The 22,605-nt window shown below is 39.6% G+C and overlaps 1 protein-coding gene and 1 pseudogene across 3 annotated transcripts in view; both read right to left on the bottom strand.

Moving 5' to 3' along the window:
* Positions 1-22,605, bottom strand: part of MATCAP2 (microtubule associated tyrosine carboxypeptidase 2) — a 99,960-nt gene that overhangs the window by 20,153 nt on the left and 57,202 nt on the right. For all 3 annotated transcript variants that reach the window (XM_012523602.4, XM_004454260.5, XM_004454259.5), the window contains 2 exons: positions 1,254-1,397; positions 415-547 (listed from right to left, as the gene is read on the bottom strand). In XM_012523602.4, the coding sequence (XP_012379056.2) occupies positions 415-547; positions 1,254-1,397 (277 nt within the window). The remainder of the gene's footprint in view (positions 1-414; positions 548-1,253; positions 1,398-22,605) is intronic.
* On the bottom strand, positions 9,680-13,875 carry LOC139438949 (putative DENN domain-containing protein 10 B; annotated as a pseudogene).

Below are 22,605 nucleotides of genomic sequence, written 5' to 3'. Positions count from 1 at the left end.
GAAAATGACATGAACTTAAAGCCTTTTGGGTTTGAAACAGTACTCTGCCTTCAGAAGGATCACATGTCTCATTAGAGGAGGTATAACGATTTACATTTCTAAATGGAAGAATTGTAGGGCTTGAGATTTGTGAAGAATCTTAGTGATCACTTAATCCAACTTCTTCAGTTTAGGATGGGGGAACTGAAATTCAGAGGAGTTAATTGACTCTCCAAGTTGAATACACCAAAATAGTGCCCTCTAAATTAACCTAACTTGAAATGCAATATTAATATATTAGCTTTAGTCCACATGAAACTTCCAACCTCATGACTTTCAGCCAAAGACTAAGAAACTACCCATTTTAAAAGAACATTTCTTTTGAAGCAAATTCCTGATATTACAAATGCAAAAATGGAAAAGGGTCACCTCTACCTATTTCATGCCTCAGCATTCCCTCCAGCCAGTGCTCACGTGCAGTGGAAACATTGATGGTCAAAGTCGGACATCCATTTACTACTGTCATTGAAGCTCGAGAAAGCAGATCCTCAGTGAGATGAACTACAATCTAAGGAACAGAGGAGAATAAAAATACGTATTGGGCCCATAAATCAATACTTTTCTTTTTGTTTACAACCACCTTGAATCTCCCAGACACCAAAAAGATAAAGTGTAGGGCCAATCTTTTTTGAGTCTTATAATTTTGAGCCTTTGAGAACCCAAGGACTTTTATTGGGTTGTAAGGAAAGTAGATGGCTGTGCTGAGGAAGATAAAGGGGCCTTAAAATTGTACTTCTGTTGTGCTCTGAAATATAGCCCCCTGGTTAAAATGATGCAAAGGAAAGTATAGGAGCTGGAGTCCTGTTTGTTGTAGGTAGGTGCCAAGCCTTATTTTGGGATGACTACTAAGGGGGGCCATTGGGGCAAATCTCTCCATTAATAATCCCAATAAAACAATTCACATAATCCTACAAGTTATACAAAAATAGCAGTTAGAAAAGAAGGAAAATGGGAAGAAACTGGATGCAACCAAACAATTCTATGCAACAGGGCCTTAGGCTTCCAGTATTTAGTGGGGAATCAGGGTGACAAATTCAGTGCATTAAATACAGTTGGAAAACGGTTAGTTTTATGTTATACAGATTTTACCTCAATCTTAAAGAAGGGAAAAATAGGGTTGAGAAATCAAAACCTGCAGGAAAAAAAATCATGTGGCACCAACTGAGAGTTAAAACGCCACAGGTCAACCCCTCGTGCTCACTTGTGATTCATACCTCACCCAGGCAGCCTTCTTTCATCATGTACTTCCTGACATGACTCCAGATGCGAGTTTTAGATAGCAGGCTGCCACCAGTGGCCTGTTCAAATTTTTCATAACTTCCGTATTTCTGTAAAGTCAGTTCCATAATATTTATGGACTGTAAAAGAAACAAAGATAATGAGAATAGCCTCATACTGAGATGTATTACCAGACAGTTATGTTTTATTGATCATGATCTATATTGTGTTTCTTGATTTCCAAAGTAAACTGTGACTGAACACATTCTTCTAATCCCAAACATCTTTTGTTCATTTTTACAAAAACCTGTTTACTCAGAAATACTCTCTCCCTCTGCTCCTTTCTCCTCAACATGTGAAGGATAGAGGTGTTCAAGTTCTGTATATATTGCCAACATCTGAAAGGGTGAGAACTAGGACAGAGAGGTTCCCTGGCTTCTCTAAGATCATTTAGCGATGGGAGCCCTGTATGATATCATGCATGTTTGTTTTGTAAGTTCACAAATTTTACTGTACACTTACTGTTTACGTATGTTCATGCCTGTTCATGTATAAATGATATACTTCAATAAATTGTTTTTAAAATGAAAACTAAGATCATTTTAGTGGTTTAGCAGGAGATTTCAGAGTATAAGGTATGTCTCCAGACTACTCACTAGATTACAATTACCACTTCATTAAAAACAAAACAAAACAAAACAATTTTTAAGAACACACAAAAGAATCAACCAGTCTTCTGTGACAATCCCACAAAATCTGACTTTCCCAGATTACTCTTGCACAGAAAAAAAAAAGCCTCATGTTATTAAGAATACTCTCATCTTTCATTCAGGGCAGCATTCTGTCTACTTTTCATTCATCATAAATGTTCACATCAATGGAATATGAAAGTTGAGATGTTTTTCTCTAAACACTCATATGCAAAATGGAAGACTAAAAAGAAATGGTCACGAATTTCAGATCATCAGTATCTATGGGAAGGAGAACCCCTGTGTCTAAAAGAAAGAAAAATGTAAGGGAAAAGAAATGTTCTTCAAAGACCTTTTGGGAAAGGATCTAGAAAATTCAAATATATTTTACTGAATTGTGAAAGAAGCTAGAAAATTCACGTAGTAAGAGATTAAAGGTACCAGCTCTGGAGTCAGACTGGCCCGGGTTGTGGAACCATGAACAAAAAATCACTAAACTTGCTACTTAGTTATTAACAATAATAATGTCAACTTCATGATTTTGTTGAGAAGTGAGTTAATCTGTAAAAAGTTCAGTGTCCAGGACATATTAAGTAGTCAAAACACGTTGATGACTACTACTAATACTGCATCTACTCCTATATCATCTTTACCTTCTGTATGTTGCCGTTCTTTGTATTAAGTTGGTGCAAAATTGTGGTTTTGTATTGTTGAAATTTGTCATTTGATATTCGCATATTCTTTTTTTAAAAAATATATATTTTTAAAAAGATACTTAGGTTACACAAAATGTTACACAAAAAAATATAAGGGATTCTCATATGCTCCACTCCCCACACTTTCCACTCCTCCCCATATTAACAACTTCTTTCATTAGTATGGTACATTCATTGCAATTGATGAGCACATTTGGAGCATTGCCACTAAGCATAGGTTATAGTATACACTGGCATACATTCTGCCACTAAGCATAGGTTATAGTATACACTGGCATACATTCTTAAATAAATGAGGCTATATTATACATCATTTTAATGTGCATTTCTTGCTTTATGGTTTTTTGCTAATGACTTATTACTTGCTGTTTATTTTATATTTATTTTATACTATGGAAACGATGTTAGACAAAAGGCAAATTCAAGCAATTTTCTTATTTGAGTTCAAAATGGGTCATAAAGCAGCAAGACAATTCACAACATCAACAACACATTTGGCCAGGAACTGCTAATGAACGTACAGTGCAGTGGTGGTTCAAGAAGTTTTGCAAAGGAGATGAGAGCCTTGAAGACGAGCAATGTAGTGGCTGGCCATCGAAAGTTAACAACGACCAAGTGAGAGCAATCGTGGAAGTTGATCCTCTTACAACTACACGAGAAGTTGCCAAAGAACTCAACGTCAACCATACTATGGTCATTTGGCATTTGAAACAAATTGGAATGGTGAAAAAGCGTGGTGAGTGAGTGCCTCATGAGCTGACCGAAAATTTTAAAAATCATTTTGAAGTGCTGTCTCCTCTTATTCTATACAACAAGAAGGAACCATTTCTCGATTGGATTGTGATGTGCAATGAAAAGTGTATTTTATACGACAACCAGCAATGATCAGTTCTGTGGCTGGACTGAGAAAAAGCTCCAAAACACTTTCCAAAGTCAAACTTGCACCAAAAAGGGTCATGGTCACGGCTGGTCTGATCCACTACAGCTTTCTGAATCTGGTGAAACCATTACATCTGAGAAGTAAGCTCAGCAAATCAATGAAATGCACTGAAAAACTGCAATGCCTGCAGCCAGGACTGGTCAACAGAAAGGGCCCAATTCTTCTTCACAACCAATGCTTCAGAAGTTGAATGAATTGGGCTATGAAGTTTTGCCTCATCTGCCATATTCACCTGACCTCTTGCCAACCAACTACTACTTCTTCAAGCATCTTGACAACTTTTTGCAGGGAAAACGTTTCAACAACCAGCAGGATGCAGAAAATGCTTTCCAAGAATTCATCAAATCCTGAAGCACAGATTTTTATGCTACAGGAACAAACTTATTTCTCATTGGCAAAAATGTGTTGATTGTAATCATTCCTATTTTGATTAATAAAGGTGTGTTTTAGCCTAGTTATGATTTAAAATTTATGGTACGAAACTGCAATTCCTTTTGCACCAACCTAATAAATTCCACTGCAGAAAACTTGCATGATACAAAAGCCACAGAAAAGCTCACATACTGTAAGTTGTAATTCAACATATATGTCTCCAAGGGAAAAACATACATTACTAATGAACTAGGCATTTATCATAAAGATATCATAAGAAGAAAGGGCCTCAATAGGCTTTGCCTGGCTTCTGTTCCTAAAACTCATATTCAAAGTCTGATCCAAGGTCAGCAGTATTGGCATTACCTGGGAGCTGGTTTCAAATGCAGAATTTTGGTCCTACACCATCTGTAGCAGTTTGATATGGTTATGAATTCCAAAAACAGATATTCAATTATGTTTGTAATCTGATCTGTATCTGGGCCTGATTATGATTAGGGCTTTAATTGGGCCACATCATTAGGGCATTGAGTCCCCACCCCATGGTGGGTGGGGATACTCAGATAAAAGACATGGCAAAGGACAGAGTTGAAGGTTCTTAATGTTGGAGTTTTGATGTTGGTGTTTGATGCTGAAGTCTTAAGCTGAAGCCCCGAGGACAGAGACAGAGCCATTTGCCTGATAGTTTAGAGCTGACCTTGTGAAGGAAACAGAGGAGGTGAGCCCAGAGGAACCCAGAAAGCCTGAACCCTCACAGATGTCAGCAGCCATCTTGCTCCAACATGTGGAAATAGACTTTGGTGAGGGAAGTAACTTATGCTTTATGGCCTGCTAACTGTAAGCTCCTACCCCAAATAATTACCCTTTATAATGCCCAGCAGATTTCTGGTGTTTTGCATCAGCACCCCTTTGGCTGACTAATACAGCATCCCCAAGACAACTGAGTCAGAATCTCCATTTTAACAAGATGCCCAGGTGATTGTGATTCAACAGTAAAATCTGAGAATTCCAGAGAATGGCAAATACAGCATAAGGACCTCAGAGGCTGATATATTCCTGTGATGACTAGAATAATTAAAACACATATTAGCACATAATTCCCCCCCACCCATTGTTTTGCAGTTGCTGTTTGCTCTCTGTGTCCATTTACTGTGTGCTCTCTGTGTCTACTCATCTTCTCTTTAAGAGGCACCAAGAACCTAACCTGGAACCTCCCATGTGGGACAGAGGTGCTCGATTGCTTGAGCCACCTCACCTCCCTGGTTTGCTGTTTCTCTTTGTTGTGTCATCAGCTTGCTGCACCTGCCCACTGCTCCAGCTCACCTTCTCCAGGAGGCACCAGGAACTGAACCTGGGACCTCTCATGTGGCAGGTAGAAGCCCAATCACTTGAGCCACATCCGCTTCCTTTTAGCACATAATAAAAAACCCACTTTAGCAAATAGCAAAGATGTTTTGCATACACCCTTTTAATGTCCAAGCAGCATCCATACTTCACACAGAGTGAGAAGAGTATGAGGAATTTGGCCTTAAGAGCTACAGAAGTAAAATGGGTGGTACTTTATATATTGCACTGATATTTAGACCTAAGAAAAGTTAAAGAAACTTTCTAAAATAATTTCTGCTAGTAAGTTGTTTTAAGTATGTACTTAATTTCAGATAAAATCATCTTTTCCAGGCATATGCTTATTCAATAGGAAAATGTGATTATCTGGTTATGATTTCTGATAGCAGATATAAAATAGTCTAGAGAAATAAGAAAACACAAATACAGGTAGTCCTTGTTATCACAGATAATTGGGACTAGTAGAGGGATATCAGGGAGCAGATGTGGCCCAAGCAATTTAATGCCCGCCTCCCACATGGGTGATCCCAGGTTCAGTTCTGATGCCTCCTAAAGAAGACAAATAATGAGCAGACTTTGAGCAAAAACAAGACAAAACAAAACAATGAGCAGACAATAGGCAAAAAACAATAAGCAAGACAATAGGCAAACAGATGAGGGAGCCATCTCAGTGGGGAAAAAAGGATTATCAGAGTGCACATATTCACAATGGTGGACCCAAAGACTTGATTGGGGATGTATGCTTAAAAAGTACCCCATAAATATCAAAACCTACTGTAGCAATTTAATATTATTGATGAATTCCAAAAAGAAATATTGGATTATGTTTGTAAACTGGTCATTTCCTCTAGGCATGAATGAATTATGATTAGGGCTTTGATTGGGCCACGTCAGTAGGACATTGAGTTCCCATGCCCTTGGTGGGTGGGGACTCAAAGAGAAAATGACATGGCAGAATAGATGGAGTTTTTGAGCTGAAGCCTGGGAAGTGAACACACAGAAGAACACAGAGGAATACAGATGGCTCCTTAGACATGGCAGAAGCCCCGAGGAGAGAGAGACAGAGCCGTTCTCCTGAGAGTCTACAGGTGGCCTTGTGGAGAGACCAGAGCAGCTGAGTCCGGAGAGAAACAGAACTCCAGGAAGAGAGTAACCCAAAAAGCCTAAACTTTGGTAGACATTGGCAGCCATCTTGCTCTAACACATGGTAACAGACTTTGGTGAAGGAAGTAATTTATGCTTTATGGCCTGGTAACTGTACGCTTCTACCCCAAATAAATATCCTTTATAAAAGCCAACAGATTTCTGATATTTTGCATCAGCACCCTTTGGCTGATAAGTATACTTATCTTGCCAATTTAACATTTAGGAGACATTTATACCAATGTACTAATTATTAGGTCCATCAAAGAATGAATAAAAATATTGTTTTTTGGGGGGAGGGGAGATACAATTTCTCGATTAAAATGACAAGATAGCACAACATTACTTCTTTCATTTCATCTTCATTTTCATGGCACCATTATGGTGGCAATACTGTATGGAAGCTACAATGATGGTCCCAAAGGCTTATCTTAATATTCAACATTAAATAGTATGCATGTTCAGTCATTCTTTTTTGAAGTACCAATCCTATCATCAACTCTATTTTTTTCTTCATCCATTTTTCAACTGATCCAAATCAGATTTGCCAATGATGATGCAGATGTCTAATATCCTTCCTTAGTCTCAAGAAATCACTTCACAATCTATCTGCATTACAGTACCAAATGCATAGAGACAGAGATAGTGGTTGGATGGGTAGGGGATAAGTTCAAGTATTATGAGAGATGGGATGCTGAGTGATAATGATTGAGTCGCTTCATCAGCACATGTTTTTGTGTTAGAACTTCTACTTCCTTATGAAACCTCTTAACTTCAGGGACATGAAAAGTGAACACTAAGACAATGAGTACTCCTGTAGCTCATCAGAAAAACAAGAAAAGAATATGAACAGATAAGTCAGAGGAAAAAAACAGTGGAAAAGCATTAAAAAATCATAAACCTCAGTACTTAAGAGATGCAAATCCAGATGACAATGAAATATGATTTCTGACTAATATATTACAAAAATTAAGACATTAAAAGCATTCTAATTTGCTATAGTTGCAGTGAAATGTGACACATATGCTACTAGTGAGACTTGGAAATAGGTAACTAAGACAAAGATTTATATTTAACCATTTGATGACAATACTGTTTATTATTTCAAAATTTGGCAGTTAACTGTTAAAGTATGGTAAATTAACTTAATATTATATTATACAGCCATTAAAAGTAGTGTGGGGTTTCCTATAAAATGTAAACTTTTATCCTCTTATTTTCAAAGTAAAATCACAAACTCATAAAATACAAAGGAGAAAATTAAAATCAGCCATAATCTCATTACCCCAAGAGAATCACATAATATCTTGGTGTAGAGTCTATTGTTATTTGCCTCAGTAAACATCATCTCATTTCAGATTCCCTCCTGCCTCCACCCAAGGAAGGAGAGGAAAAAGCTATTATTTATTTTTGTTTAACAAATGTCAAACACCAAGAATCAAGGAAAGAGCCAACAAAGGCAAACGTTTTTCTAGGTAAGGTTTTTAAGGACATGAGTATTATTTTAATGAAAAATAGTCTTTCATAATACGAATACACATAACAACACAGCAAGTACAAAAAGAAAAATAGCAAGTACATAATTTAGATATCCATGCTTATTTGGTAAGTTTAAGGTCTCCAACTATGAAAAAGGTAAATAACTAAACAAGAACAGTTCCCGTCATATATGGCCAAATTGCTTTTACTGAAGTTGTCTGAAGATATTCTCTGGTCTTTGGCACATGCAAACAGTTAGGTCTCACATGCTCTTACCTCTTATACAAAGTCACTCATTCAGTCATACAGATATGTTTTATTCAAAATGGGGTTGCTTATGTTATTCTACCACATAAGGGCTGGCATCTTTTTCAAAAGAATATTGCTAACAACAGAGTTAACTGAAGGGTATTAGTGGCTTATGTTTGCCAAGTGCTTACTTCTGTGACAGTTTAAATATGGATTATTAAAGTTGTCTATTTAAGAATAAAATCTATGCAAAAACCTCATAATATAAGCAAAATGTTCAAAGGTCAAAAAAGCTTTTTTTATTTTACAAGAAAGTGTAACAGTAGGGTCTTTTGAATGCTTTTTCAGACAGTTCTGAAGAAAACTTAGTACTTTGGTTCAGAGAACAGAATTCCTCATGATGAATTAAAATTTTTCGTAGAAGAATACAAAGCAAAATTTCACAGTTTTCTGAAAATAAACCATTACCTCATAGCTATACAATGGAACTGGAAGTTATAATAATGAAGACTTTTGGGTTTGCTATGACTTGCATGAGAACTTGACAGAGCTTTCCCCTTATTCCAGGACATCAGGCTGTTTAAAACATTATCTGGGGGGAAGCGGATGTGGCTCAAGTGATCGGGCTCCCATCTACAATATAGGAGGACCAGGGTTCGATTCCTAGGACCTCCTGGTGAAGGCAAGCTGGCCCACACAGAATGCTGGCCCACGCAGAGTACTTGCCCATTCAGGAGTGCTGGCCCGCTCAGAGAGCTGGCATAGCAAGACAATGCAACCAAAAGAGACACAGAGGAGAGATAACAAGAGATGCAGCACACCAGGGAGCTGAGGTGGCGCAAGAGATTAAATACCTCTCTCTCATTCTGGAAGGTCCCAGGATCACTTTCCGGTGCTGCCTAAAGAGAAGATAAGCAGACACAGAAAAACACACAATGAATGGCCAGAGAGAACAGACAGTAAGTGAAAACAACAGGGGGTAGTGGGGGGAAGAGAAATAAATAAGTCTTTAAAAACAAAACCCAAAACATTACCTGGGCAGCAGATGTGGCTCAAGCAGTTGAGCTCCTGCTTCCCACAAGAGGTTCTGGGTTCAGTTCCTAGTGCCTCCTAAAAACAAACAAACAAAAAAACCCCAAGCAAAACAAATGAAAAAACCAACTCAGGGGAGTCAGTGTGGCTCAGCAGTTGAGTGCCAGCTTCCCACAAAAAAGGTCCTGGGTTCAATCTCTGGCCCTGGTACCTCCAAAAAAAAAAAAAAAAAACCCAACAATAACCATTATTTGTAGTAGCTATGGTGGATTTTGTCGAACACTGACAACAGGCAAAAAACTAACTAGATAGGAGAAAATTAGAAGTGTTTCCATGTATGTTCTAGAGTTTTTTTTCAATTTTCAATACTTTCAAATAAATCATTTAAAATATGACATTTTCTTTTTATTTTCAGTATTTTACATAGTAGAAACTCATAGTGAAGGATGAGCTTTCCATCAATCAGCAATACATTTTGTCTCACAGATTATCAGCATTTGTTCAGCTGCTGCTAGATGATAAAGGAAGTTTTCTGTTGCTGGTGGAAATCGATTTTCCTTTAGTGCTTTAGATCAAGTGCTGGCTTTTCTCCTTTTTCTGAAAGATATGTAAATGGTGCTAGGCTGGCATAGATTTCTTTTGCTTTTAGGGAAATACCCTTAATAACTTGGCTGTCTGATTTCTCTGGATCTTCTGCAGACTTAACAATTAGCTGACCAATCTCTTTATGCAGTATGCTCATTGTCATGGCCTCTTTAGCAAGTGGCACAATGGCAATTTCGCTCTCTGCCAGATTTACAAAAATGTTCTAGAGATCAGGTCTGCTGTGCACTTCAACATATATAAATCCAGCAGTGTAACCTGAGCACAGCTGCAGGGCATCCAGCTCATCAGCGCTAAAGTGCACATATGAGTGAAGTATGGTCCAATCCTGGCGATGCCATACCAGGGTGGACAGAGTCCTGGTAAACTCCTTGACAGCATCTATTCTTGCATGAAAGATGACAACTCTCTTCTCTAGCATCAGTTCCATGTGTAAGGTAACAGTTTCCATACCAAACTAGGATAGATGTCTTTGTTGGAACCTGCAAAATACACCTTTCGGGCACCAAAGTCTTTGCTAAGGAAAGAGCTATTTTCTTTGCTCTGGCATCTTACCTTTTTGAGAACTTCAATATAACTCTCCATAATTTTAACTGGGCTCCCACGTTTCAGGTACCTTCTACACAAATATCCTTAGTAAAGGTGGCATATTTCTCTGGGTTAAAATCTTTGGCATAGGGAACGGATGTGGCTCAAGCAGATGAGTGCCCGCCTCCCACATGGGAGGTCCTGGGTTTGGTTCCTAGTGCCTCCTAATGAAGGCAAACAATATGCAGACAATGAGCAAAAACAAAACGAGCAGGGAGCAGATGTGGCTCAAGCAGTTGAGCACCTGCCTCCCACATGGGAGGCTCCCAGTTCAGTTCCCAGTGCCTCCTACCAAAAAAAAAAAAAGCAATGAGCAAAAAACAACAAGCAGGCAACCAGCAAATACAAGAAGCAGATGAATGCAAACAACGAGCAAATAGATGAGGGAGTCATCCTTGGCATAGGGAAAAAAATATCAGGAAAAACAATCTTTGGTGAGGGGAGCAGACTTAGCACAGTGGCTGAGGGCTGCTTCCCAAGTACAAAGTCCTGGGTTCAATCCCTGATACCTCCTAAATAATAATAATAATAAAACCTTTAGCAGTCAGAGCAAGAAAAAATGAGTCACCTTCAAAATGGAAGAAGCTGGAACTTCAATTGTGATATAAAACCATATTCTTTTGTACTGACCAAAGACGAAGGTATGGAAAGGCTTGTTTTCATCCACAAGGCAGGATTTTCTCAGCAACATATTCCTTAAGTAGCTTTTGTAGAATGGTAACAACACCCACAGGACTTCTCAGTTTGTGTCCTTTTCTGAAGGACACCTGGAGCACCAAGAAAATCCACTAGTTACAAACAACTTATGTAATCTTCTTTTTCTTTAAACACCCTTGCGCTCAGCCCCACTGTGAACATCAGCTGAAGGTCCGCCGCCCTGGCTGCAGCCATCATCCACTGTTGCCACTGCGCTGGGCACTGCTCCGGTCCCCGCAGCCCCACCTCCTCCCCCCCGAATCGATTCTTAATCTTTCCTCTTTATAGAAAAGAGGATACTATTTTTAATACTTTTCTGTATCTTACAGGCATCAAAAAAATTGATTTTCCAAGAGCTGAAACTCAGAGCAAAAAGGAAATAAATGCAAAAGGAGCAATTTGCAATTCTTTGTGAAGGAAACGGTCTTATTTCTCTCTTAGTCATGTATAATGCTACACAAAACAGAACAACATTATTCCTAATGGTTCACAGCACTGCAATCTCATGGTCATAAAGCACTTTTATTTTCCTCAGTTGAAATAAGAGTAATCAAGTCTTCTCACAAATAGTGCTGGGGCAATTGGATATCTACATTCAAAAGAATGAAGTTGGATCCCTCCCTTACACCATATACATAAAATGAACTCAAAATGTATCAAAGACCCAAGTCTAAGAGCCAAAGTTATAAAGCTCATAGAAGAAAACATAGGCATCAATCTTCACCACCTTGGATTATGAGGTAATGGTTTCTAAGATATGACACCAAAAGCATAAATAACAAAAGAAGAAAATTGATTAAGGTGAACTTCATCGAAATTAAAAACTTCTATGCTTCAACTGATTAATGGATAAATAATAAATCCATAGTATATCTATACAATGGAATATTATTCAGTCACAAAAAGAAATGAATTATTGATTTATGCTGCAACATGGATAAACCTTGAAGATATTATGCCAAATCAAGGAAGCTAATCACAGAAGACCATACATTGTATGTTTCCATTTCTATTAAATGTCCAGAATAGGTAAATCCATACAGAAAGAGATTGGTGGTGGTCTAGGGCTAGTGGGTTAGGGGGAAAGAACGAGTGACTGCTAATGAGTACAGGGTTTCTTTTGGGGGTGACAAAAATGTTCTGGAATTGGTGGAGATGGCTGCATAACTCAATATATTTTAAAATAATTGAACTCTACACTTGAAATGGGTGAATCATAAGGTATGTGGATTATAACTCAATAAAGCTGTTAAAAAAGTAATCAAATAGCACCATGTAACATTTAAACTATTAATCCAGAAAAATGAAAACTTTCTCTGTATAAAACTTTCAGTGTTGTCTTGGAGAATATAACAAATTTTCTGAAAAAAAAAAAAAAAACACAACTCAACATTCTCTTGAATGATCTACTTTCTGTTTACCTGGGGATCTTGTTTATTGTTTAGCAATCTGGAAATCTGACCATCAATCCCAAGCCACTTCAACAGTCATGTGCTAAAAAAGTATCACCTTTCTCAAATGCAGTTTTTACTTAGTGAAAAACTATACACAGCGGGGACACTAACACGATATGAGGGTGATGACTGGAAAGACTAGTCAGGGGACCTGGTTTTATGTTAGGGCCCTACCATCTGTTGTTTGTGTGATCTTATGTATGCCATTTTACCTTTATCAAGTTTAGTTTCTTTACTGGCAAAATGGAGATGAAAATCCTTGCTCTACTTACCTCACAGGGTTGAGAGGAGGAAAGGGAGAGAGATAGAGACAGAGAATATATAATGTTTCCCATGTGACTATATACAAACTTAAGTTTTAGAAGAACAGAGCTGGGTTTTTGGTTTTTTTTTAAAAGATTTATTTATTTATCTCTCTCCCCCCCCCCCCCCAAAAGTCTGCTCTCTGTGTCCATTCATTGTGTGTTCTTCTGTGTCTGCTTGTATTCTCATCAGGCGGCACTGAGATAGATCTGTGTCTTTTTGTTATGTCATCTTGCTGCATCAGCTCTCCGTGTGTGTGGCACCACTCCTGGGCGGGCTGCGGTTTCGCGTGGGGCAGCTCTCCTTGCGCAGGGGCCACTCTTTGCACAGGGGGCACCCTTATGCAGGGGGCATCCCTGCATGGGCTAGCACTCCGCCTTGAGCACAGTGGCACTATACCTGGGCCAGCTCACCACATGAGCCAGGAGGCCCTGGGTATTGAACCCTTGGGCGTCCTATAACAGCTGGGTTTTAATTTTAGAATCTAAGGTAACTGATTTTCCCTCCAATATTTTTTACTCAAGGAAATGTTTTCCTGCCTTACTAATAAATATCTAACCCTCCATTTCTTCCTTTTCAGAAAACACTAAAATCTAGAAGTTTTCCTCCCAAATATCAAACAACTCTTAGATCATATAGTCCTTTTCTTCTTTTTTTTTTAAAGATTGGTTTATTTATTTCTCCCCACCCCCCTCATTCTTCACACTTGCTGTCTTCCCTCTGTGTCTGTTTGCTCATCTTCTTTTTAGGAGACACTGGGAACCAAACCCAGGACCTCCATTATGGGAAGGAGGCACCCAATCGCTTGAGCCATATCTGCTCCCTTCTTGTTTTGCTCCTTGTTGTGTCTCATTGTGTTATCTCATTGTGTCAGACCATCGCTTCAGCGCATTGTCTTGCTTGTTTTCTTTAGGAGGCACCAGGAACTGAACCCAGGATCTTCCATGTGGGAGGCAGGTGCCCAAATGCTTGAGCCACATCCACTCACCAGTCCTTTTCTTTAAGCCCATGTTTTCTAAAATGTTTCTTGTGGAAAAATGGTCAACTAGGTATTTTTTTAAGGGTTCCATGGTCAAAAAAGTTTGCAAAAAACTGTATGAAACAAAGTCAAAAGATTTCTGAGCCTTTATTATGGTGCCGTGTATGGTAAATCTTGGAAATGAATGTAATATTTTGCTTCAAAACTTATATGGCCCCCTTTTCCCATTCAGTGTTCCTCAGAACAGTTTGAAAGTGCTTACTTCAGATAAACACAATAGGCACACAGGCATGCACACACATACGGATTTATTCTGGTACTTTGAGATTCTCAGAATGAAAAGCAAAATTCCAAATACTGAATGGATTTTTCAATGATGGCTATTACTTCTTGGTAGCGTATTAGGAATATAAAGATTTGTGGTTATCAGATCATTAGGCCTCTTATGGGATGTAAGGAGCCACGTCCTGGTGGACACTGGCAGAGGTCACACACTAGAATACCTTCAGCTAGAAGCAGTAACCATTGTGTATATAAGACACCTGGGAAGCAAAAGTAGGGCATCTTTATATTCCAATGTTTTAAAAAAACACTGTGCTGGCCAAACAATCTATAAGCAGGCTGAACAGCCCCTTGGACCGTGAATTTGGATCTTCTGTTTCTAAAGTACATCACTAAGTTTCTAGCATACCATTCATTCACCTAGTCATTCAATCATTAACTCGTTTACTCATTCATCTTTATGGTTCCCTCTATGGGCCCATCACTGTTACTTTAATTGTTTTCTTATTTTAGAATCTAAGTGCTTCTCCTACCATTAGACTGGTAGAGATAACAAACAGATATAATGTAGTAATACTCTGATGGAGGTATGCATAAAGTGTTGTGAGATTACAGAGAAAAGGTAACAAATGAGGGAATTAGAGGAAACAGAAGGCAGTCCAAGCAACAGGGAATATTGTCAACAGCATAGAGAAACCAAAGAAAGTGAAATATAACTTGGTTTGACATGATTATAGGATTCCTAGGCTGGCCAGGCCCTGGAAAGCTCATTTATTTGGTGCCAAGAATTATGCTAGATTCTGGGAATAGCTGAAGTAAATAAAATACACTTTAGTCTAGGAGCTCAGTCCTGTGATGAAGACAAACAGGAAACTAAGGATAACGGTGTGGTCAATGTTATGACAGATGTTTGCATAAGGCATTATGGGAGTACAGAGTTGACTTTGGAAAAGTCAGCATGAGCCAGGTGGCAAAAAATTAAAAGCTTTGTAGGCCAGTTCTCCCCTCCCATATTTCTGTGTTGTCAGGTTTGGGGGTAGTTTCGGTGTATACAACGGTGAGTAGGAAAATGAGAGAGTAACTGCTATTTATAAACAGCTTAGGAGGGTAGGTAGGTAGACTTCTTTTCCCACCTACAATGGAAAAAGCTATTCAAGCTGTTTTGTAGGAAAGACTGTTAAGAACCTGAGAATGAACATGTTAGGCAAGTTTTTAAAGGTAAATCAACAAAGCATTGTTTCAATGAGTCATCAAGGTTATTCCAGTCTTCCAAGGACAAACAATCTGATTGGGATGTTTCCATCTCTTATCTGAAAGAAAATCCTTTCTTGCTATTAGGTTAAGAAATTGCCCTACTTCTCTAACCCAACGTACAAAGGCAGGATGGAATGTATTAAAATCAAAGTAATCTTTTAAAAAAATCAAATAACTTTAGGGTACCCGTGAAAGGTTTGTTGTTTGCTAAAAAGAAAATCAGGTCATTGAGGGAGAGGGAAGGCTTGCTTTCTCCTCTCCATTCTTGTTTTGACAACTTGAGATCTGCAAAAAATAAAATACTCTAGAAACACGAGTTACCAAGTGCACATGGTGGCTGGGAGGGGCTCCCTTTCCCACCCCCAAGACAATAAGCTGGGGTGAAACACCTGGCTCAATGTAGTCTCCTGCTTCCCAGGCATCTTCCTGTCTGCTGTTTCAAGGGAAAAGGGTGGGAGGAGGAGAGGTCAGACTGCTTTTCACTGAATTCAGTCAATCTGGAGATTCAACACAGGGACACAGGAAAGCCAAGACTGAAACACCTCCGTGGAAAGATGTGCTCACTAGCACCATCTGTTGGCTGGTCTGGAAACAGCATGGACAAAAACTGCTCTCTCTATCCAACCCCTGGGTGAAAATCTGTGCCTCACTAGTGAATTCCTGGCCTGATTTTTAAAACTTAAGCTAGGCAATTTTAAAGACTGAAAATAAGTTGAACCAAATATCAAAGAAGAGTTGTGAAAAAAAAAACCACAATAGACAAAAGAGAAATTAGCCATCAGAGTAAATTCACCAACATATTCTGATGCCTAGACATCAGCAAAAAATTACAAGCCATATTGGACATCAGAAGAGATGGCCCAGCCAAAAGAACAAACCAAATATCCTGAAAAGATACAGGATTTAATTAGTGATAATCACACAACTCTCCTAAATCACTTCAAAGAATTTAAAGAAAATATGACTAAAGAAATAAAGGATATTAAGAAGATACTGAGGGAGCATAAAGAACAACCTGAATGTCAGCAAAGAAAAGTAACCGACATTATGGGAATTAAAGACGTGATGGATGAGATTAAAAATACATTAGAGGCACATCAGAGCAGATTTGAATTGCTTGAAGACAGAATTAGTGATTTTGAAGGCAGAACATCTGAACTGGAAAAGACAGGAGAACAGAAAAAGAAGAGAATGGAGCAGAGTTTCAGGGAATTGAACGACAATGTGAAACACACACACATTCACATTATTGGTATCCCAGAAGGAGAAGAGAACGGTAAAGGGGCAGAAAGAATATTTGAGGAGAAGCGGATTTGGCTCAACTGATAGAGCATCCACCTACCACATGGGAGGTGCAGGGTTCAAACCCAGGGCCTCCTGACCCATGTGGTGCGCTGGCCCACACACAGTGCTGATGTGCACAAGGAGTTTCATACCATGCAGATGTCCCACGCATTGGGAACGCCACATGCAAGGAGTGCGCCCCGTAAGGAGAACCGTCCCGTGCGAAAAAAGTGCAGCCTGCCCAGAAATGGTGCCACACACAGAGAGAGATGATGCAGCAAGATGATGCAACAAAAAGAGATAGATTTCTGGTGCTGCTGACAAGAATGCAAGTGGACACAGAAGAATACACAGCAAATGGACACAGAGAGCAGACAACTGGCAGGGGGGATGGGAGAGAAATAAATCTTTTAAATAAACAAACAAGTCTTAAATAAATCTTTTAAATAGATAAATAAATCTTTTAAATAAATATACATACATACATATATACATTCATACATACATACATATATATATATATTTGAGGAAATGGCCGAAAACTTCCCAACCTTATGAAGGACATAAATCTCAGTATCCAAAAAGAACAACACCCCAAACAGAATAAAAAATAGAAACTCATGTTTCTATCTTCTCTTGAAAAACCTAAAGATGTGATAACACTGGACCTAAATAGTGGCTCAAGTTACATAACTTTGGTCTGGCTTCCAATTTGCTACTGTGCCCAGACAGCTTCCTGCAATCATTTATGACACCTAGCCAGACCCTATGGGCATTGAATTTGTGACCCTTGATACACAAGTTTACTAACTCGAAAGACAAAAATCAAAATTCACTTCCTAACACAATGGAGGTAGTCCATCTAGGTGCTTTGAATATCTTAACTTTATAAATACAAATGCACTGCTATGCATTAGAATCTTGTGGTTTGTGTTGTTTTGATCCAGAAAAACAAGGAGCTGTCATTATCAGAGAGCTTTCCTTTTCTCTATTTTAAATATTCTTGAAATTTTACAATTACTTTACCAAATTACATTCCATAGCATAGATCCATTAACTTCCATTAAAGAGAATTTTTTTAAAAAGCAATTTTAGTTAGATATATTCACATACCATATACTTTATCCAAAGTGTACAATTAATGGTAATAATGCAATGTTGTGCACACATCACTACAAAAAAATTTTATAGCAATTTCATTACTCCAAAAAGAAAAACTTCACATCTCTTAGCAGTCACTTCTCAATCCCTCTATCCTTTCCCAACCCTACATAACCACTAATCTAATTCCATCTTTAGAAATTGATTTATATTTACATTTCACATAAATGGAATCATACAATATACTTTGTGTCTGGTTTCTTTCACTTAGCATAATTTGTTTTGCCTGATAATATCTTGTAACATTAACATGTATTTGTTCAGTTTCAAAGAAAAACAATATAAAAATGCAGTATTACCTATATTCATATTTCACATGAGGTTTCAACATGCTATTCAGTCCCATATTAGAGTTTTTAGCTTTCTTTCTAGTAATATACATGACCTTAGACTTTCCCTTTCAACCAGTGTCATATCCATATAATAGAACTGTTAGATACAACACTATGGTGTACTTTCACCTTTTCTATTCATTTCCCAAGATTAACAAACAACTATTTTACCAATTCTGCACAGGTTAACCCTCAGCTTTCCATTCTCTAACCTCATTCTATATTCTGATGCCCCATATTCTAGTTATTAACTTATGAGTTTACCCAATATATTTAGTATATAATGGTGTACTTTATTTTTCTTTATTTATTTCCCCTCCCCAGGTGGTTCTTTTGACTGTTTGCTCATTGTTTTGCTCACTTTCTCCAAGAGGCACCAGGAACCGAATCTGGGACCTCCCACATGAGAGCGGAGTGCCCAATAGCCTGAGCCACATCTGCTCCCTGGGGACACCATGATACAAACCTGGGGCATCCCATGTAGTAGGCAGGTGCCCAAGGGATTGAGCCACATATGCTTCCCATTTTACCCCATTTTAAAATCAGGTTCTTTGCCTTTTTATTTTTCAGTTGTGGCATCTCTTTATATACCATGGATATTAAAATCTTATCGGATATGTGATTTCCAAATATTTTCTCCCATTGAGTTGGCTGCCATTTCATCCTTTTAACAAAGTCCTGTGAGGTGAAAAAGTGTTTACTTTTAAGGGGGTCCCATTTATTTATTTTTTCTTTTGATCCCTGTACTCTGCGTGTAAGATCCAAGAAACCAACACCTACCACAAGGTCTTTAAGGTGTTTCCCTACATGTTCTTCTAGTAGTGTTATGGTCCTGGCTTTTATGTAGGTCTTTGATCCACTTTGAGTTGATTCCTGTACATGGAGTGAAATAGGGGTCCGCTTTCATTCTTTTGGTTGTGGATATCCATTTTTTCCCAGCACCATTTGTTAAAGAGACTGTTTTGTCCCAATAACATTGACTTGGTAGGTTTGTCAAATACCAGTTGGCCATAGAGGTGAGAGTTTATTTCTGGACTCGCCATTCTATTCCACTGATCAATATATCTATCTTTATGCTAACAGCATGCTGTTTTTTTTTTTTTTAATTAAAATTATTTATTTATTTTTAAAAATTACATTCAAAAAATATGAGGTCCCAATCAACCCCACCGCCCCCACCCCTCACTCCCCCCACAGCAACACTCTCTCCCATCATCGTGAGACATCCATTGCACCCAGTAAGTACATCTCTGAACATCACTGCACCCCATAGTCAATGGTCCACATCATAGCCCACACTCTCCCACGTTCCATCCAGTGGGCCCTGGGGGGATCTACAATGTCCCGTAATTGTCCGTGAAGCACCACCCAGGACAACTCCATGTCCCGAAAACGCCTCCACATCTCATCTCTTCCTCCCATTCCCCAAACCCAGCAGCTACCATGGCTACCCTTCCCACACCCATTCCACATTTTCTCTGTGGACATTGGATTGGTTGTGTCCACTGCACATCTATGTCAAGTGGGGGCTTAGATTCCACATGGATACTGGATGCACTCCTTCTGCTTTCAGTTGTAGACACTCTAGGCTCCATGGTGTGGTGGTTGACCTTCTTCAACTCCATGTTAGCTGAGTGGGGTCAGTCCAATAAATCAAAGTGTAGGAGCTGAAGTCTGTTGAGGCTCTGGGCCTGGGTGTCTTATTATCAGTCCAGAGATTCAAATCCCCTAAATATATCTTAAACCCCAGCACCAACTACAATTCCAATAAAGTAGCACGCAAGTCTTGTAAGAAGAGATCCCCTCCGAGTCCAATTCCATCATGCAGAAACACCAGCTCCAAAGAAGGGCCATCTGCTATGACAGTGAACCCCATCTGCCATGACCATAGAACCCGTGGGGCTCTTTATCCCTCAAAAGAACCAATACCTGGGGTTGTATCTACTTTATCTGTCTCTTAGACTCTGCTCAGTTGTGCATAAGGGCATTCCTTCTGACAACCTCCAGACTCTTTTTTAGAGACTCATAGCCTTATAATCTCATTTCTCCTTTCCATTTCCCCCTTACATTAGGTCAAACAGCATTTTGAAGTCATGTTATTATATGTAGACAGGGATATTCTGCTGATCCGTATTGAACCTTTAATTCAAGGTCATTTTCTAGTTGCATCTTCAGCTGGTATGTGGTAGTGATCCCTCGGTGCCAGGGAGGCTCATGCTGGGGGGAATGCACTGAATCTACATGCTGAGTTTGGCTGTGAGAGTGGCCACATTTGAGTAACATGAAGGCTGTCAGGAGGAAACTCCCAGGCACAGTGCTACTCTAGGCCTTGTTCTTATTGCAGGAGTATAGGCTCAAAAGCATAGCCATTAGTATCAGGAACCCACTGTTGGGCCCTCCTTCCTTCCTGGTTCTTGCCGTTGCACCTGGGGGACTGCTGCTGCTTCCCCAGGGTCCATGACAGTGACCCCCCGGCCAGGGGCCCAGTACCCCCCCAGCTGTTGTTTTTAATTGTTTCCACTATGAGTATATCTAGACATTACTATATACCCTGGGCGTATGCCCTGTATAACTCCCTGTCAGCCATATATATCCTGTCAATAAACAACATGCTGTTTTGACCACTGTAGCTTTGTAGTATGTTTCAAGGTCAATCAGTGAAAGACCTCCCATGTTGCTCTTCTTTTTTAGAATGCTTTTAGCTCTTTGAGTGCACTTTCCCTTCCAAATAAATTTGGTAATTACTTTTTCTCATTCTGTAGGTAGGCTGCTGGAATTTTGATTGGTATCGCATTGAATCTATAAATCAGTATGGGTAGGATTGATATCTTCATGATATTTAGTCTTCCAATCCATGAACACAGAATATCTCCATGTGTTTACATCTTCACTGATTTCTTTTAGCATTGTTTTGTATAGGTCCTGTACTTCTTTGGGTAAACTGATCCTTAGGTATGAGTCCTGTTGTTGCTATTGTAAATGGAATTTTTTCCTGATTTCCTCCTCAGATTGTTCAATACTAGTGTACAGAAACATTGCTATTTTTTTGCATTGATCTTGTATCCTGCCACTTTGTTGAACTCATTTACTAGCGCAAGTAGCTTTGTTGTAGACTTTTCAGCATTTCCTAAGTATAGGATCATGTCACCTGTGACTAGTGAGAGTTTAACTTCCTCTTTTTCTATTTGGATGCCTTTTATTTCTTTCTTGCCTAATTGCTCAGGCTAGAAGTTCTAGCATAAGGTTGAATAATAGTGGTGACAATGGGCATCCTGACTTGTTCCCAATTTTAGAGGGAAAGCATTCAAGCTTTCCCCATTGAGTACGAAAATGACTGTGGGTTTTTCATATATGCTCTTTATCATATTGAGAAATTTCCCCTCTATTCCTATCCTTCAAAGTGTTTTTATCAAAAAAGAATGCTGGGGAGTAGACTGCCCATCTGCACAGAGGAATTGAGAGTAGAGCCCTCCATGTTGTGAAGGTTGGTGCCCGTGGCATCAAGCCGCCTCAGGAGATATTCTGTAGTTGGAGTTTTGGAAGTTCCATTTCCCCCTATAAAAACGGGAGGAAAACATGGTGTGGCATGTGTTCAACTACTTATTAGTGGATTCCTAGGAACAACTAAACTTTGAGCCTGTTCAGGTCAGAGGGAAGCTGGTGGCTGCCATTCTGACTCCACCCTGGGTACAAGGGGAAGTGGTGCTGACTGAAAATCATATTGCTTGTAAGGACCGGCTTCTTTCTACCCAGGTTGGATTGCAGGTCTAGCCTAAACCCCAGTCCCACCTCCAGCAGGGAGGAAGCTGGGGGGGGACCTGCACCACCTCTCTGGGAAGCTGCAAGTCAAGCCACAGAGGCTGGTGCCAATCCTACTCTAGGGGCACAAGCTGCCTCAGGAGCTATTCTGTGGCTGGAGTTGGAAGCTCCATTTCCCACAAATGGTGGAAGAAGAGACAGGTGTCCACTGACCTCACCTACTGATTAGTGGACTTGGCTGGCTAAAGTATAATCCTAGAGCCAGGTAAAGTCTGAGCCTGTCCAAGTGGGAAAGAGTCTGGTAGCTGCCATCTTGACTCCGCCCCCGGTATGAGGAGGAGCCTGGCTGACTGAAATCCAGTGAAGTTAGGGACGGGATTCTTTCCACCAAGACTGGACTGGAGCCCTGGCCTAGGCTCCAGCCCCACCTCCAGCAGACAGGTAGCTGGCAGGACCTGTACCAGGCTCTCCAGGAAACTGCAAATACTCTCAGTTGGCACAGGCTGAATAGTCAGAAACCTGGGGCTGCATCCCAGCACCCTAAGAGAACAGGAGAGGAGCTGGGTATCCTCAGCCTCTCTGGGAAATGGCAGGAGTTTTCAGCCCACACAGATGTGTTGAGTGCCTTTAAGCCCATCTCTACCTCTGTCCCCCCACAGGATAGGAGGGGGCTGGTGTTGCCTCAGCCT

Source organism: Dasypus novemcinctus, chromosome 5 (genome assembly GCF_030445035.2).
Source record: "Dasypus novemcinctus isolate mDasNov1 chromosome 5, mDasNov1.1.hap2, whole genome shotgun sequence".
Classification (NCBI taxonomy): Eukaryota; Metazoa; Chordata; class Mammalia; order Cingulata; family Dasypodidae; genus Dasypus; species Dasypus novemcinctus.
The sequence above is the reverse complement of the archived record's forward strand: the minus strand, read 5'-3'. Positions and strand labels throughout refer to the sequence as shown.